Source organism: Heptranchias perlo, chromosome 32, assembly GCF_035084215.1.
Source record: "Heptranchias perlo isolate sHepPer1 chromosome 32, sHepPer1.hap1, whole genome shotgun sequence".
In the NCBI taxonomy this organism is placed as follows: domain Eukaryota; kingdom Metazoa; phylum Chordata; class Chondrichthyes; order Hexanchiformes; family Hexanchidae; genus Heptranchias; species Heptranchias perlo.
In genome coordinates this window covers 157,178-175,301 of record NC_090356.1, presented here as the reverse complement: position 1 = coordinate 175,301, position 18,124 = coordinate 157,178, and the positions used below count along the sequence as shown (strand labels likewise).

At 45.6% G+C, this 18,124-nt stretch overlaps 1 protein-coding gene and 1 long non-coding RNA gene across 5 annotated transcripts in view; one reads left to right on the top strand and one right to left on the bottom strand.

Moving 5' to 3' along the window:
- The window catches only part of LOC137300886 (uncharacterized), a 107,653-nt gene that overhangs the window by 42,909 nt on the left and 46,620 nt on the right, over positions 1–18,124 (bottom strand). The gene's annotated exons all lie outside the window — the stretch shown is intronic.
- aldh4a1 (aldehyde dehydrogenase 4 family, member A1) overlaps positions 1–18,124 on the top strand; it is a 93,144-nt gene that overhangs the window by 61,838 nt on the left and 13,182 nt on the right. For 2 of the 3 annotated variants that reach the window (XM_067970132.1, XM_067970131.1), the window contains exons 11-13: positions 10,727–10,774; positions 10,917–11,069; positions 12,104–12,225. In XM_067970132.1, the coding sequence (XP_067826233.1) occupies positions 10,727–10,774; positions 10,917–11,069; positions 12,104–12,225 (323 nt within the window). The remainder of the gene's footprint in view (positions 1–10,726; positions 10,775–10,916; positions 11,070–12,103; positions 12,226–18,124) is intronic. The other variant, XM_067970133.1, reaches the window with a different exon arrangement.

The window sequence follows — 18,124 nt, the reverse complement described above, 5'->3', positions numbered from 1 at the left end:
CATAAATATGACCCATGTTAATTTATGAATTATAATCTTGCAATAATCCCAAGTAGCAGTGTATTCCACATGCAGAATACAAATTGGCTCACAATTGCATCTGCCCTGTCTTGATCCCACACTAGCCCTGATTTTAGATGCAGGATTACGTGAACTATTTTGATGCGGGATTATATCAAGCAGAGGCTCTGGCCACAGTCTTCCAATTCTCCTTTAGATATGGGTATGGTACCGGAGGACTGGCGGATTGCAAACGTTACCCTCCTGTTCGGAAAAGGGGAGAAGGATAAACCTGGCAATTACAGGCCAGTCAGCCTAACATCAGTGGTGGGGAAACTTTGAGAGAATAAATTGGCACTGCATTAGGATTAGAGTTAGGGATGAAAGTCTGCACGGATTTGTTAAAGGAAAATCGTATTTGACTAACTTGATTGAGTTCTTTGATGAAGTAACAGAGAGGATTGATGAGGGTAGATCGGTTGATGTGTAGATGGACTTTCAAAAGGCATTTGATAAAATGCCACATAATAGACTTGTTAGCAAAATTGAAGCCCATGGGATTAAAGGGACAGTGGCAGCATGGATACAAAATTGGTTAAGGGACAGAAACAGAGATTAGTGGTGAATGATTGATTGTTTTTCAGACCGGAGGGAAGTATTCAGTAGTGTTCCCCAGGGGTCAGTATTAGGACCACTGCTCTTTTTGATAGATATTAATGACCTGGACTTGGGTATAGAGAGTATAATTTCAAAGTTTGCAGATGACACGAAACTCAGAAATGTAGTAAACAATGTGGAGGATAGTAACAGACTTCAGGAGAACATAGATAGACTGGTGAAATATGGGCAGACACATGGCAGATGAAATTTAACACAGAAAAGTGTGAAGTGATGCATTTTGGTAGGAAGAATGAGGAGAGGCAATATAAACTAAATGGTACAATTTTAAAGGGGGTGCAGGAACAGAGATTCCGGGGGATGCGCATACACAAATCTTTGAAGGTGGCAGGACAAGTTGAGAAGGCTTTTTTAAAAAAAGCATATGGGATCCTGGGCTTTATTAATCGAGACATAGAGTACAAAAGCTAGGAAGTTGAACCTTTTATAAAACACTGGTTTGGCCACAACTGGAATATTGTGTCTAATTCTAGGCACCGCACTTTAGGAAGGATGTAAAGGCTTTGGAGAGGGTGCAGAAAATATTTACTAAAATGGTTCCAGGGAAGAGGAACTTCAGTTAAGTGGATAGACTGGAGAAGATGGGGTTGTTCTCCTTAGAATAGAGAAGGTTTCAAATATTTTCTAACATAAAGCTAGAAATTGCTGTTGGTGGTGATACAGCAAACATTCTCGTATAACATTCCACTGTCCACTTTTTTAAAAAAAAGAGGAGTTAACCTATTTTAAATGAGTGGCAGAATGACCTGCATTAATATAGGAGACAGAGCAATGTTATATGAGCATATTAAGCATTAGTGTGCTATTATCACCAACAGTAGTTATTGATCTATAATACTGATTTTTTTTTTGTACTGCAAATAAAAACCATTGCACATTGTAATCATTAAAAACCAAAATGCACAAAAAGATGGTTTGCAGGATTAGAGTCCTGAATTTTGTGCTCTCAGATGAACCTGACTGACTGTAGATCCCAACCTGCAGTCAGTCAATCTATTATAATCTTATTGATTATTAATCTCAATTTTCACATTTCTCCATGACTGCTCTAATATGGGTGGAACAGGCTTACTATGCAATTACCACAGTAACAAAGTGACCTTCAACCACGAATGTGCAAACAAATTGAAAACCAGTTTCAAAGATACAGAACCTAGCTGGGCACTACAGCTCACTACAAACTGGCCAACATTAGAGTAGTGCACTGTAGTAAAATCCTAAAAGATGGGGATTTCAGTGTAATCCTGGAAATGAATCAAAACTTAATACCATTCCAACCTAACTCCCTCTCTTATTTCTGACCGCTGGTAATTCTGTATATGCAGTGACAAGAATGCTCAAATAAAGCTAGTTAATGTATTCACAGCAGGAATAAAGTCCTTGGGCTCGATTTTACCACCCGCTATCGGGTGCGTTCTCGGCAGGGGGGCCCCCGAAAATCGGGAAATCCAGGAGCGGGACCGGATCCCTCCTCGATCCCACCCACTTCCGGGTTCCCCGCCGGCGTGCGCGCGCAGCCCCCGCTGGTGGGAATCCCGCAGGCAATTAAAGCCAGCGGGATGCCACTTGACAATATTTAGTTAGGTATTTCAGGTCATTAACTGACCTGATTAAGGGACTATGTGGGATTTTGAAACAACATGGGACTGTTTCCCACACTGGGGGAAACACTCCCAGCTCAAATGGACGTGTTGCAGCTGTCAGCCTGTGGCAGCTGCAAAGGTCCATTTGACAGGGGGGGGGGGGAGACCCTCACCCATTGCAGGAGGCCACTCTGTCACTTGGGACAAAGTTTGGTCTCCACCACCCTCCTCCTGACGGTCAAAGTCACCAACCTGCACACTTACCCCGGGGTCTGGAGACATGTACCTACCTTGCGGACCCCCTCAGATGTACATCTTGCGGATGGGGGCCGCCGTAGCCGCAGTCATGACCTCTTCGGAGGGCGAACAGCATCACCATCCACGCCGTCCACCTCTGACACGTGGAGCTCCACAACAGAGTGCTGTGACACATCCACCTGTACAGCAGGAGGGAGGGCTACCGCAGAGAGAGATGCGTCGCAGAGGGCACTACCCACGCCACAGGTTCCACAGACCGAGGCTCAGCCTCCTGGACCTCTCTGAGCAGCAGTGCACACGGAGGCTCAGAGTCACTCGACATGTAGCCGTGGACATCTGCAGCCTCTTTCATGCTGAGCTGCTCCTGGCTGGCCCGTGCACCATCTTCCTACCTGTCTCTGTCAAAGTCACCACTGCCCTCCCAAACTTCTCCTCCGCAGCCTTCCAGGGTGCAACCGGGGACATCGCCGATGTCTCTCAGTCGTCTGCGCAGAAGAGCCCTGCAAAGAAAAAAACACCCACTCTGCAGTGACACAGTGGGTGGCATCAGTGGTGGGTCCTCATAGTGATACCCAGGAGTGGGCATTATTGCACAAACCGGACAGGATTCGCGAAGACATGGCAGTAGTGGTGCCAATATAATGTGTGATGTGAGTTGTTCTGAAATTCAATATAAGTAACAACCATGACGAACCCTCAAACACCCTTGTGCATCCCCTTCATGCTCACGACACGTTTGCCTTACGCTGCCTACTGCACATATGTGATGCATGCCCTATGGCTGCAGCACAGGTGGTGACAGGTTGAGTGAGGCTGGCCGTGAGAGAGATGCACGAGAGGGTGAGTATGGGATAGAGCCATGAGATTGTATGAGGATTGGGTTGCGTGGTAGTGGCGGGATGAGTACTGGCGAGGTGAGTAGGTGCAGGTAAGATGAGTATGAGGGGTGATGTGACAGAGTAGTGTTGGCAGTGCCGAAGGAGATGTGGGGTGGGGGCAGTGATGTGGCAGACGGAGTGTAGGGGAAGGACTACGTGTACTCACTGTGCTGACCTACTGAGGTCATTGGACCGCCTCCTGCACTATGTGCAGGTGGGCGATATGTTGGTGGCGCAGGTGACCCCCTCTGCCACCTTGAGCCATGCCTTCCTGGTGGCGGAGGCAGGCCGCTTCCTCCCGCCCGCCGGGTGGAAGATCTCTATCCTCCCCCTCCTCCTCACCCAATGTGAGGCATCATTAAACTGGGAGCAGCCTTCCCCCTGGGCTGCTCCATGCAGTCATCTTTGCTATTGGTTGCAGCATCTGTCAGTGGAGGACTGCACCTTTAAATAGAGCACCTCCAGCTGACAGATCTTACTGCGCATGTGCAGCCCACCCGACACTCAGATCAGCAGCGGGGAACCCGGAGGAGCAGGTAAGTGGATCCAATTAGTGGTTTGCCTGCTACGATCGTGCGGGAAACCCACTAATTTCACCGGGCGCGTGGGTGCCCACCCGCAGCCCTGCTAAAATCGGGCCCCTTGTCTCAAAAAAGCTTGTACCGCTCGTCTTGAAGAAAATAAACCTTCAGATGAGACAGCTTTCGAACATACTCCAGTGAAGACACTTTAAATGGTTTAACTTCTTCAAGGACAAACACTAAAGCCCCGATTTTAACTTGAGCAGTGAGCATGGGGCCTCGGCCATTTTAACTCCCAGGCCTCATTTAAATAGAAAGTCCCAACTCCCAGCTAAATCCGGCATCAATGACATGAAGCCAGTGTGTGGGAGTCAGGCAAATGCGGCAGAAGGCTGCAGCCAAGGACCCGTGGGAACGGTCCCTGGCAATCAGGCAAGTGGATTGGGGGTGGGGGGGGGGGGGGAAGGGGGAAGAAAGAGTCGGTAAGTGATCACAGTTAGGGGAGGGAAGCTGGGGCATGGGAGGCCCTAGGTTTCCTTCTGAACCACTAGGAAGCCTTTTTTTTAAAAAAAAAATTACTTTCCTTCTGCACCTGCTGCTCTTTGGCGCTGGATTTCCCTGGCAAGGCCGGCACCAGGTACGAACCTCGCCACACGAAGTTAAAATAACATCTGATTCATGTCATCAAACCCCAACTTTTGCATCTAAATGAGGCCCTTACCGACCAAAATGTACCTGTTAAAATGGTGTGGGGTCAGCGAGAAAACGGTGAGTGACATGCTGCGCAGTATCTCCATCTCCTCTGCCTTTCGCACAGGCTGGTCCCGTCAGGACACAATGTAGGCAAGTGCATAGAACGTTCTTGCAAATGTGGGAAATACGGTCATTGCCATGTTTGCTGCCATTTGGACTTTTCGAACATTGGCAGCTCAGGCTGCCTATTAGGTCCCTCATCCTGTGTTCAGCTGTAGGATAAAAAGGGTCCCGTGTAAATGCACTCAAAGTGCAGACCCCACCAAGTGACGGCAACATTTTCAGATGGAAAAAAATTTCCGCTGGCAACCATGTACTAAAAGTTCAAAACAAATAAATAATCTGTGTCCCTCTCGGCTGTCCCTCCCTTTCTCCTTTATTCATTCATTCTCTTTCTGTCTGTCTGTCTCCTCTCCTATTGCTTCATGGAAGAAAGGCTGTCTGTTTTATTGTGGTTGATCATCTCCCACAGAGCAATTGAATGTGCAGCTGGGTACAAAGAAGCACACTTCAAACATGAGTCCTGCATACAACCCGGAGATGCTCCTTGTTGACCTCTGTTCTGAATGTTCAGCCCATATTACAGACTAGAATTATAGTCCGGTTTTACTGAGGACCACAAGGAACAAATTAAAAATATAATTAACACTCAAACTATTCAACAGTCTACAACTACCACACAGATCAGGGCCTGTGATAATCGGTACAGTTACAGCATTTCCATTCTGTAATACCATTGCCCTACAACCATGAATTCATGGAGTCAGACCATTCCACAATGAATGCCTTATTTTTCCAAGACCTGTTTAAATTCTATAACTCTTGTCAGAAAAATCAACTCAATATTTGAAACTAAATGTTAATTTTAAGTTTTTCATATTTAGTCTTTTTACTGCAAGAGTTGCATAATTACATTGGCACATAAGAATGTACAAGACTGGAAAAGACCATTGTATTTCATCTGCCAGCCCCAGTGCCTAGAAAATTTCATCTCTCTCTAACTTGTCATTCCCTTATATCAAATCTCCAGCTTTTTGTTAAATTAAATTCTGTCAGCCCCACTGCCTTCCCTGGCACTCCATTTCTATACAGCCTGATCAACCCCCTCAAGTTACTATCCAAACCTGAGCAAGTTACTATCCAAATGCATGTGGTATACCGAGACATCCAAAAGGCATTTGACAAAATTCCACACAAAAGGCTAGTAGTTAAGCTCCAGAGTTGTAGGGATTCAAGGTAAACCCTAGGAATAGATAACAAATTGGCTGATGGTTAGGAAATAAATACTCATTAGATGAGTTACTGCGGGGGTGGAGGGTTAAGAAGTGTTGTATGGGGTGACCCAGGACTCAGTGGGACCACTGTTGTCTCTAATTTACAGGTATGTCCTGTCCACAAAAAGCAGGACAAATCCAATCCGGCCAATTACCACCCCATCAGTATACTCTCAATCATCAGCCAAGTGATAGCACTGTCGAAGACACCTTCCATCAAGCGGAACTTACCAATAGCCTGCTCACTGATGCTTAGTTTGGTGTTAGACCACTCGGTTCCAGACTTCATTACAGCCTTGGTCCAAACGTGGACAAAAGAGCTGAATTCCAGAGGTGAGATGAGAGTGACTGCCCTTGACATCAAGGCAGCATTTGACTGAGTGTGGCACCAAGGAGCCCTAGTAAAATTGAAGGCAATGGGAATCGGGGGAAAACTCTCCAGTGGCTGGAGTCATACCTAGCACAAAGGAAGATGGTAGTGGTTGTTGGAGGCCAATTATCTCAGCCCCAGGACATTGCTGCAGGAGTTCCTCAGGGCAGTGTACTTGGCCCAACCATCTTCAGCTGCTTCATCAATGACCTTCCCTCCATCATAAGGTCAGAAATGGGGATGTTCGCTGATGATTGCACAGTGTTCAGTTCCATTCGCAACCCCTCAAATAATGAAGCAATCCGAGCCCGTATGCAGCAAGACCTGGACAACATCCAGGCTTGGGCTGATAAGTAGCAAGTAACATTCGCGCCAGACTAACCACCTCCCCTTGACATTCAACGGCATTACCATCGCCGAATTTCCCCCCCCACGGACTGCAGCGGTTCAAGAAGGCGGCTCGCCACCACCTTCTCCAGGGCAATTAGGGATGGGCAATAAATACCGGCCTCGCCAGCAACGCCCACATCCCATGAACGAATGAAAAAAAAACACTTAATGACTTAGACTTTTGCACTCTGTTAATAAGAATACTTTCTATGAGGGTTGGGGGAAGCTGGTCACTATCATTTGATTTGCCTCTAATAGGAAAGTATGAAAGAGGCAGCAGTGCATGTACAATGTGTGCCGAGTAATAAGTTCATCAATGAAGGTACTTATTTTTGAGGAGAGGGGGTTGGGAGTTGATCAGCCTGGGGCCTGATGCTGAATCTATGGTTATTGAGGGAGGGAGGGAAAGAGAAAGAAAGAGGTTGGTGGAATTACATTTTCAAAAATGAATGAAAGCATTGACCTGGTCAGTGAGTGTCGATCTCCTTGAGGTGTTTGGCCATGCTGCTACAGCTAGGATCACTCAACATGGATATTAAGTAGATGGATATCATTTGGTGGATTTCAGCACTGGCAGAAACAATGGAGAACGCTTCTGCAATGGCATACTCTTGCAGTCTCGTTCCCTTCTCTTTTCCCCTCCACCCCCCTCCAACCAATGGCTGTGTCACCCAAGAGGTATATCTCAAGAGATTTGCAAACATCTCAATACCAAGTCCAGATAAGTGATCAGGGGATGCAAGCTGATGCCTATGGTAGCTGTGCTGGGGACTTTATCAAATTAGTAATTGGGTATCTAAAGTTGGTCAGGACAGTCGTCCATCCTGCACGATGATTGCCCCATGACTATACACTGAACTCGCTAGCACTCCCAGGTAAGTTACAGCACAGGTTAGCTACAGAGTAAAACTCCCTCTTCATTGCCCCATCGTGTACTCCCAGGTCAGGTACAGCAGTTTAGATGCATAGCTGCCCAAGTTAGAGTAAATATAGGATTTATAATGAGTGACCTCAGTTAATAGCTCATGAGTGAAATCTGCAACCACAATGGGATATACAAGATCAATAGTTTCTCATTTACATCAATGACTTGGACTCAGAAACCAAATGCTTATTGGTCAAGTATGCAGATGATACTAAACTAGGAGGGTAATGGAATCAGAGGAGAATTGGTAATTACAAAATGAGTTGAACAGAATATGTAAGGGGACAGAATAAAGGCAGATGAAATTTAATACAGACCAGTGTGAAATGTTGCACATAGACAGGAAAGAAATCCGACACACATACCCCACGAACAGTATTGAAATAGCTACGGATGAAGTTGAAAAAGACCAAGGAGTCTTCGTAGACTCTAAGCTCAACATGTCCAACCAATGCAGAGCAGCAATCAACAAAGCCAATCGAATGTTGGACTGTTTTGCCAAAACAGTAGGATTTATGTTAGAGGAAGTTGTGATCGAACTGTACAGTGCTCTGGTCAGACCACATCTTGAGTATTGTGCCCAGTTCTGATCACCTGAGACACAAGGCAGCCAGCCGGCACTGGAGGCAGTGCAGAGAAGAGCCATGAGGCTGACCCCTAGCGTCAGGGGTCTGAGATATGAGAACGAGATAGTTGGGCGTTTCAGCCTAGAAAGGAGACGTCTGAGTGGTGATCTTGTGGAAGGATATAGAAGACTAAACAGTATGGATAGGGTAAAACCAAAATATTACTTCCAATTGTGAGAACAAAGGTACACAAGTTCAAAATAGCAAAAGGCAAATTTAAAAGTTCGTCACAAAAAGTAATCAATACATGGAAGGGATGCTTGGATAGTAGTGGAGGCGAAAGCCCTGGAATCATTTAAGAAACAACTGGATGCTGCAATTGGAGGCACATGAGGGTCATTCTGGATCGACTAGACGTTTACAGAACAGAAGCTGGCATTCAGCCCATTGTGACTGTCCAGCTGTTTGCTAGAGCAATCCAGAACTAATCGACATGCCCCACGCTCTCTCAGTAGCCCTGTATCTTCCTCTGCTTCAAACATTTATTCAATTTTCCTCAAAAGTTAGTGCCTCAACCACTCTCTGTGGCAAAGCATTCCATGCTCCAACAACTCTCTATAAAGAAATTTCTCCTAACCTCACCTCAGTCTCAGTGATGATTTTAAACCGATGACCCCTCATCGCTTGACTCCCCAACCAGAGAAAATAATCATTTCCTATTCACTCTATCAAAACCTTTTGTAATTTCAAAAACCTCTATTTTGAAAAAAAAATGTAAGGAGTCTTACAACACCAGGTTATAGTCCAACAGCTTTATTGGAATCACAAGCTTTCGGAGCTTTCCTCCTTTGTCACTCACCTGACGAAGGAGGAAAGCTCCGAAAGCTTGTGATTCCAATAAAGCTGTTGGACTATAACCTGGTGTTGTACGACTCCTTACATTTGTCCACCCCAGTCCATCACCGGCATCTCCACATCTTGAAAAAAAAAGAAAGACTTGTATTTTTATAGCGCTTTTCACGACCTCAGGACCAATGCGCTTTACAGCCAATGAAGTACTTTTGAAGTGCAGTCACTGTTGTAATATAGGAAACGTGGCAGCCAATTTGTGCACAGCAAGATCCCTCAAACAGCAATGAGTTAATGACCAGACAATCTGTTTTTAGTGATGTTGGTTATGGAATAAATATTGGCTGGGATACCAGGGAAAGCTCCCCTGCTCTTCTTTGAAATAGTGCCATGGGATCTTTTTGTGCTCAAGTCTCTGGAGTGGGATTGAAACCCACAACCGTCTGACTCAGAGGTGAGAGTGCTACGACTGAGCCACGGCTCACACATTTGATTAATTCTCCTTTTAGCCTTCTCTGCTCCATTGAAAGTAATCGCAGTGTCTCGAGTCTCTCCTCATCGATGCATCTAAGTGGAAGCTAGATAAGCACATGAGGGAGAAAGGAATAGAAGGATATGTTGATAGGGTTAGATGAAGTAGGGAGGGAGGAGGCTCGTGTGATAGCATAAACACTGGCATAGACCAGTTGGGTGGCATGGCCTGTTTCTGTGCTGTAATTTCTATGTCATAACCTCGCGCTGATTTTCTGACTCCATCCTCTCCGCCACAAAGATCATCTAATTCCACCTTCATAAAATTGCTTATCTCCACCTGTACCTCAACCCATCCGAAGCTGAAACCCTCACCCATGCCTGTGTCACCGCCAGACTCACCTATTCCAATGCTCTCCTGCCCAGCCTCTCATCCTCCACCCTCCACACAAACTTTAACTTATCATAAACTCTGCTGCCTCTACCCCGTGTCACACGAAGTCCCACACACTTGTCATCCCTGATCTTGCTGATTTGCATTGGCTCCTGGTCTTCAAATTTAAAATTCTCATCCTTGTGTTTAAATCCCTTCATGGCCTCACTTCTCCAGCCCTACATCCCACCCCAAACTCACTGCTCCTTTGACTCTGGCCTCCTGTGCATCCCTTCACCCCGCCATTGGGGGCCATGCCTTCAGCCTCTGTGAAGCACCTTGGGACGTTTTCTGCATTAAAAGCGCTATATAAATGCAAGTTGTAGTAATAGTATGCCCTACTTAACCTCAGTAAAGCATCTCCTATTACACTAATGTAGCATTTCCAGTGCCCACTTTAGCAATCCTGTGGTCTAGCCAATTGACATTGTCACGGCTATAAATGAGATTGAGGCTATGCAAATTATTTTAATTTGGGACTCTTCTCGTTGGCAAATGGAGGCGGCTATAATTTCATTGGTCTAAATTAGATCTGAACACAGAGTCCTGGGGGAAAGGGCAGTGTCATAATCAGATTTGGTCCCCAACTCATCTAAGCCCAATAAATCATGTATAAAGATTGGCCAAATGATTTTTCCTCTCAAGACTACAATATTTCTGGCTTATGTTGAAATGTACGGTTCTTATGTTAGTTCTGAGCTGCGAATTGAGTATTGAGTCAGGCTGAGCTGCATTGTAATATTAATCTGTACTTTGATAATGTTTTGTCTCTTTTAGCCAGTTGATGACTTTGAAACGTTCTTTTCAGCGGTTATTGATAACAAGGTAACGATGATTACTCGGGGTGCAATATTCCCCATTCTTAGTCAATTAGAGAAAATTCCACCCTTCGTGTTTTCTGCTTCTGTTCTATATGTTACAACGAGATTATTTTCTCTTTTTATATACAAAAAAAATTCTCTCTCAGTCCTTTGCTCGTATAAAGAAATGGATTGAACATGCAGAGTCCTCCCCAAATCTAACAGTCATTGCAGGTGGGCAGTGTGATGGTGAGGTTGGATATTATGTGCAGCCATCAATTATAGAGACAAAAGACCCCCATGATCCCATAATGAAAGAGGTAAGAGTGTGATCTACCACAGAATTTCTGCAACTAATGAGGAATATGTGACCTTGTAACTATGTAAATATGTTGTGGTGATATCTGCATGTGTGATGAGTTCATTTTAAATATTATATTTTAAACTATCAAAATCTGCTTCAGAAACATTTGCACAAATGTTCCAGCAATAATCTCAGTAACTTTACAGTAAAGAAAATTCTTGTCTGTTCCAGTATTGAGAATATGTGCAACCTCTGTGAACTGCTAAATAAATTTATTGACGATACTCTTTGTTTTGGGTGTAGTTCAGCCTCAATTACTGTTAGGGAGCAGTTGTTTCCCAGGTATCTCAAAAGCCCCGATTTTAACAATGGTGCATGTTGTGGGGGGGGGGGGGGGTGTTAAAATCAGGGCAGAGGTTTTAACCTCATTTGTGCAGCACAGCCGCCATCTGCTATTTTAACTCCTGGGTTTTGCAAGCGAGGGCCTCATAAATATTCAAAAGTCGAGTTTAACCCCAGGCCGGGTGAGTCTTGCACAGTGAGAACCATGGCAGGGAAAACTGCCACACGATAGATCCAGGCCAGAAGAGGCCCAGGCAAGTAAGATTTTAAATTATTTTTATGGTTTCCTTGTGGGCCAGGAGGAGCAGGAGTGCTTCTCCACACCTCACAATGAAATCTTGGACCTCCCCTGATCTGCCCCCCCCCCACCCAACTGCAATGATCACCTGATTTCCCCCAACCCACTTACCTGAGTGCCGGGAACTGTTCCGTCGGATCCCCAGTGGTGGCTGCCAGCTGCCCATAATCCCGCTCACGCCGGCTCATCATTCCACTGGATCCATCTTGGGCTATGCTGATGAGGCCCGGGGGTTAAAATGGCCCGAACTTCTCATGAGGCAGACGAACAAGCTTGTTGCACCCCCAAACCCCCCATGCCACACTCACGCCCTGAGTTAAAATCGGGGATCAAGTCTCTGCTTCTGCTGTGAAGTTATCAGGAAGAGCATAACTATGAATTATGATCTGATTGCTTTTTTTTGCTTTCAGGAAATCTTTGGACCAATCGTGGCTGTATATGTTTACCCTGAAAACAAGTACCAGGAAATTCTCCAGTTGATTGATACAAGCACCCCTTATGGTCTCACTGGTGCTGTCTTTGCACAGGATAAGTGAGTTTTAGTTAGGCTGGACAGCCTGTGCTGAGAGTATGATCAACACCAGTGAGGGTTACACGTGGTGTTCAGGTAGTAGCCTGTGCCCATCTCCATTGTTTAGAAAACAGTATTTCAAATCACTGGCAAAAGTTCTTATTTAAAAATCTATCATTGTGTATGTTTTGAAGTGCACCAGCCACATTTCAGACTTTATCCTTCGGCTTTCTCTTTGAAGGTTGCAGTCACTTCCTGTTAGTTTCTTCTGACCTCAGCGAAGAGCAGAAAATTTAGAAAAAGCTATCAATCAACAGAGAAATGCCTTAGGATGTACCTAAGAGTGATTGGCCTCTAATTGACCTCAAGATGTGTCTATTTATAGTAAATAGACCTTGTAAAGTTAAAGACATCCAGCTTCCTGGGACATAATCTTAGAATTTGAGATACGAACATTTTCTGGAGTACTGCATACAGTTTTGGTCTCCTTATCTAAGGAAGGATATACTTGCCTTAGAGGTGGTGCAACGAAGGTTCACTAGATTAATTCCTGGGATGAGAGGGTTGTCCTATGAGGAGAGATTGAGTAGAATGGGCACATACTCTGGAGTTTAGAAGGATGAGAGGTGATCTCATTGAAACATATAAGATTCTGAGGGGGCTTGACAGGGTAGATGCTGAGAGGCTGTTTCCCCTGGCTGGAGAGTCTAGAACTAGGGGGCATAGTCGCAGGATACAGGGTCAGCCATTGAAGACTGAGAGGAGGAAGAATTTCTTCACGCAGAGGTGTTGTGAATCTTTGGAATTCTCCAACCCAGAGGGCTATGGATGCTGAGTCATTGAATATATTCAAGGCTGAGATGGATAGATTTTTGGATTCCAGGGGAATCAAAGGATATGGGGATTGGGCGGGAAAGTGGAATTGAGGTTGAAGATCAGCCATGATCTGATTGAATGGCGGAGCAAGCTCGAGGGGCCGTATGACCTACTCCGGCTCTTATTTCTTATGTCTTATGTCGAACATCTCAGCCCCAGGACATTGCTGCAGGAGTTCCTCAGGGCAGTGTCCTTGGCCCAACCATCTTCAGCTGCTTCATCAATGACCTTCCCTCCATCATAAGGTCAGAAATGGGGATGTTCGCTGATGATTGCACAGTGTTCAGTTCCATTCACAACCCCTCAGAAAATGAAGCAGTCCGTGCCCGCATGCAGCAAGACCTGGACAACATCCAGGCTTGGGCTCATAGGTGGCAAGTAACATTCGCGCCAGATAAGTGCCAGGCAATGACCATCTCCAACAAGAGAGAATCTAACCACCTCCCCTTGACATTCAACGGCATTACCATCGCCGAATCACCCCCCCTCAACATCCTGGGGATCACCATTGACCAGAAACTTAACTGGACCAGCCATATAAATACTGTGGCTACAAGAGCAGGTCAGAGGCTGGGAATTCTGCGGCGAGTGACTCACCTCCTGAATCCCCAAAGCCCTTCCACCATCTACAAGGCACAAGTCAGGAGTGCGATGGAACACTGTCCAGTTGCCTGGATGAGTGCAGCTCCAACAACACTCAAGAAGCTCGACACCATCCAGGGCAAAGCAGCCCACTTGATTGGCACCCCATTCACCACCCTAAACATTCACTCCCTTCACCACCGGCGCACTGTGGCTGCAGTGTGTACCATCCACAGGATGCACTGCAGCAACTCGACAAGGTTTCTTCGACAGCACCTCCCAAACCCGCGACCTCTACCACCTAGAAGGACAAGAGCAGCAGGCACATGGGAACAACACCACCTGCACGTTCCGCTCCAAGTCTCACACCATCCCGACTTGGAAATATATCGCCGTTCCTTCATGGTCGCTGGGTCAAAATCCTGGAACTCCCTTCCTAACAGCACTGTGGGAGAACCTTCACCACACAGACTGCAGTGATTCAAGAAGACGGCTCACCACCACCTTCTCAAGGGCAATTAGGGATGGGCAATAAATGCTGGCCTCGCCAGTGACGCCCACATCCCATGAACGAATAAAAAAAAAGAGCCTGCTCCGCCACTCAATAAGATCATAGCTGATCTTCTGTCTCAACTCTACTGACCCACCCTATAACCATATCCCTTGATTCTCTTAGTGTCCAAAAATCTATCAATCTCAGTTTTGAATATACTCAACAACTGAACATCCACAGCCCTCTAGGGTAGAGAATTCCAAAGATTTACAACTCTCAGTGAAAATTTTTTCCACATCTCAGTCTTAAATGGCCGACCTTTTATTCTGCGACTATGCCCCCTGGTTCTAGACTCTCCCACCAGGGGAAACCCCATCTCAGCATCTACCCTGTCAAGCCCTCTAAGAATTTTATATGTTTCAATAAGATCACCTCTCATTCTTCTAAACCCCAGAGAATATAGGCCTATTATACTCAGAACAACCCTCTCATAGAATCATAGACATTTACGGCACAGAAAGAGGCCATTTGGCTCATCATGTCCATGCCAGCTGAAAAAGCTATCCAGCATAATCTCTCTTTCCAGCACTTGGTCCGTAGCCTTGTAGGTTACGGCACTTCAAGTGCATATCCAAATACTTTTTAATTGGTTAATTATTATTGGTTAATTGGTGAATTAATACTCATCCCAGGAATCAATCTAGTGAAACATCGTTGTACCACCTCTAAGGCCTTGGGTAAGCAGACCAAAACTATACACAGTACACCAGGTGTGGTCGCATCAAAGCCCTATTTAATTGCAGCAAGACCTCCTTATTTTTATACTCCAACCCCCTTACAATCTTCATACAAAAGCATGTGAGAATATGGAAGTATTTTCTCAGAGACCACAGATGTAAAGCCAATTCAAAGGATGTAGATACTTGGGAAGTAAGATTATTGAAGGATATGGAACAAAGGCAGAGAATTGGGATTAAAAAGATAGAGCTGCCATGGCTAACAAAATGGCTTAATGGCCTAATCCTGTTCTTAGTAACAGAGTAATATGTTGTGTTACACGGTGTAATGTCGCTGTTCGTATAAAGTTGCGTTCATAGAATAGAATCACGGAAGGATGCCATTCGGCCCATCGAGTCCACGCCGGCTCAATGCAAGAGCAATCCAGCTAGTCCCACTCCCCTGCCCTTTCCCTGTAGCCCTGCAAATTTTTTCCTTTCAAGTACTTATCCAGTTCCCTTTCAAAGGCCATGATTGAATCTGCCTCCACCACCCCCTCGGGCAGTGCATTCCAGATACTAACCGCTCATTGTGTAAAAAAAGTTTTTCCTCATGTCACCTTTGGTTCTTTTGCCAATCACCTTAAATCTGTGTCCTCTGGTCCTTGACCCTTCCGCCAATGGGAACAGTTTCTCTCTATCTACTCTGTCTAGACCCTTCATGATTTTGAATACCTCTATCAAATCTCCTCGCAACCGTCTTTGTTCCAAGGAAAACACCACCAGCTTCTCCAGTCTATCCGTGTAACGAAAGTCCCTCATCCCTGGAATCATTCCAGTAAATCTCTTCTGCATCCTTTCTAAGGCCTTTACATATTTCCTGAAGTGCGGTGCCCAGAACTGGACACAATACTCCAATTGTGGCTGAAGCAGTGTTTTATAAAGGTTCATCATGACTTCCATACTTTTGTACTCTATGTCTCTACTTATAAAGCCCAGGATCCCGTATGCTTTTTTAACCAATTTCTCAACCTGCCCTGCTACCTTCAACGATTTGTGCACATATACCCCAGATCTCTCTGTTCCTGTACCCCTTTGAGTTGTGCCCTCATTTATATTGCCCCTCCTTGTTCTTCCTACCTTAATGTATCACTTTGCATTTTCTGCCTAAAATTTCATCTGCCACGTGTCCGCCCATTCCACCAGCCTGTCTATATCCTCTTGAAGTCTATCACCATCGTCCTCACTGTTTACTACCCTTTCAAGTTTTGTGTCATCTGCAGATTTTGAAATTGTGCCCTGTACACCCAAGTCCAAGTCATTAATATATATCAAGAAAAGCAGTGGTCCCAGCACTGACCCTTGGGGGAACACCTCCAGTCACCACTACTCTCTGTTCCCTGTCCCTTAGCCAATTCTGTATCCATGTTGCTACTGCCCCCTTTATTCCATGGGCCGCAATCTTGATAAAGTGCCGCACGGTAGGCTCATCATCAAACGCCTTTTGAAAGTCCATATACATCACCTCAACTGCATTGCCCTCATCTACCCTCTCTGTTACCTCATCAGAAAACTCTATCAAGTTAGTTAAACACGATTTGCCTTTAACAGATCCGTGCTGGCTTTCCCTAATCAATTCACCCTCGTCCAAGTGACTGTTAATTCTGTCCCAGATTATCTTTTCTAAAAGTTTCCCCACCACTGAGGTTAAACTGACTGGCCTATAGTTGCTGGGTTTACCCTTACATCCTTTTTTGAACAAGGGTGTAACATTTGCAATTCTCCAGTCCTCTGGCATAACACCCGTATCTACGGATGTTTGGAAGATTATGGCCAGTACCTCCGCAATTTCCACCCTTATTTCCCTCAGCAACCTGTGATGCATCCCATCCGCACCGGGTGACTTATCTACTTTAAGTATAGCCAGCATTTCAAGTACCGCTTCTTTATCAATTTTTAGCCCATCCAGTATCTCCAACTATATCTTCCTTTTACTGAGACTGACATCATCTTCCTTGGTAAAGACAGATGCAAAGTACTCATTTAGTACCTCAGCCATCCCCTCTGCTTCCAAGATTGGTCTCCATTATGGTCCCTGATCGGCCCCACCCCTCTTACTACCCGTTTACTGTTTACATGCCTGTAGAAGACTTTTGGATTCCCTTTTATGTTAGCTGCCAGTCTATTCTCATACTCTCTCTTTGCCCCTCTTATTTCCTTTTTCATGTCCTCTCTGAACTTTCTATATTCTGCCTGGTTTCCATTCGCAACCCCTCAAATAATGAAGCAGTCCGAGCCCGCATGCAGCAAGACCTGGACAACATCCAGGCGTGGGCTGACAAGTGGCAAGTAACATTCGCACCAGATAAGTGCCAGGCAATGACCATCTCCAACAAGAGAGAGTCTAACCACCTCCCCTTGACATTCAACGGCATTACCATCACCGAATCCCCCACCATCAACAGCCTTCGGGACTCTCACTCTTGGCTACAGAGAACAGTATCTATCCCTCTAACTATACTGTCGCCTACTACAACCAAATTCCTATTTACTCCCCCCTCTTGAATGGCCAATATCATCCATGGAGCTCTGGCTTTTGTTGCCCTACCTTTCTGCCTCGTGGGAATGTGCCCAGATTGTACCCAAACCATCTCCTACTTAAAGGCTGCCCACTGTTCAATTACAGTTTTGATTCCAATTTTTTTTATTTGTTCATGGGATGTGGGCATACCTGGCGAGGCCGGCATTTATTGCCTATCCCTAATTGCCCTTGAGAAGGTGGTGGTGAGCCATCTTCTTAAACTGCTGCAGTCCATGTGGTGAAGGTTCTCCCACAGTGCTGTTAGGTAGGTAGTTCCAGGATTTTGACTCAGTGACGATGAAGGAACGGCGATATATTTCCAAGTCGGGATGGTGTGTGACTTGGAGGGGAAACATGGAGCAGGTTTTGTTCCCATGTGCCTGCTGCCCTTGACCTTCTAGGTGCTGGGGGTTGCGGGTTTGGGAGGTGCTGTCAAAGAAGCCTTGGCAAGTTGCTGCAGTGCATCCTGTAGATGGTACACATTGCAGCCATGGTGCACCGGTGGTGAAGGGTGTAAATGTGGGGTGCCAATCAAGCGGGCTGCTTTGTCCTGGATGCTGTTGAGTTTCTTGAGTGTTGTTGGAACTGCACTCATCCAGGCAAATAGAGAGTATTCCATCACACTCCTGACTTGTGTCTTGGAGATGGTGGAAAGGCTTCGGGGAGTCAGGA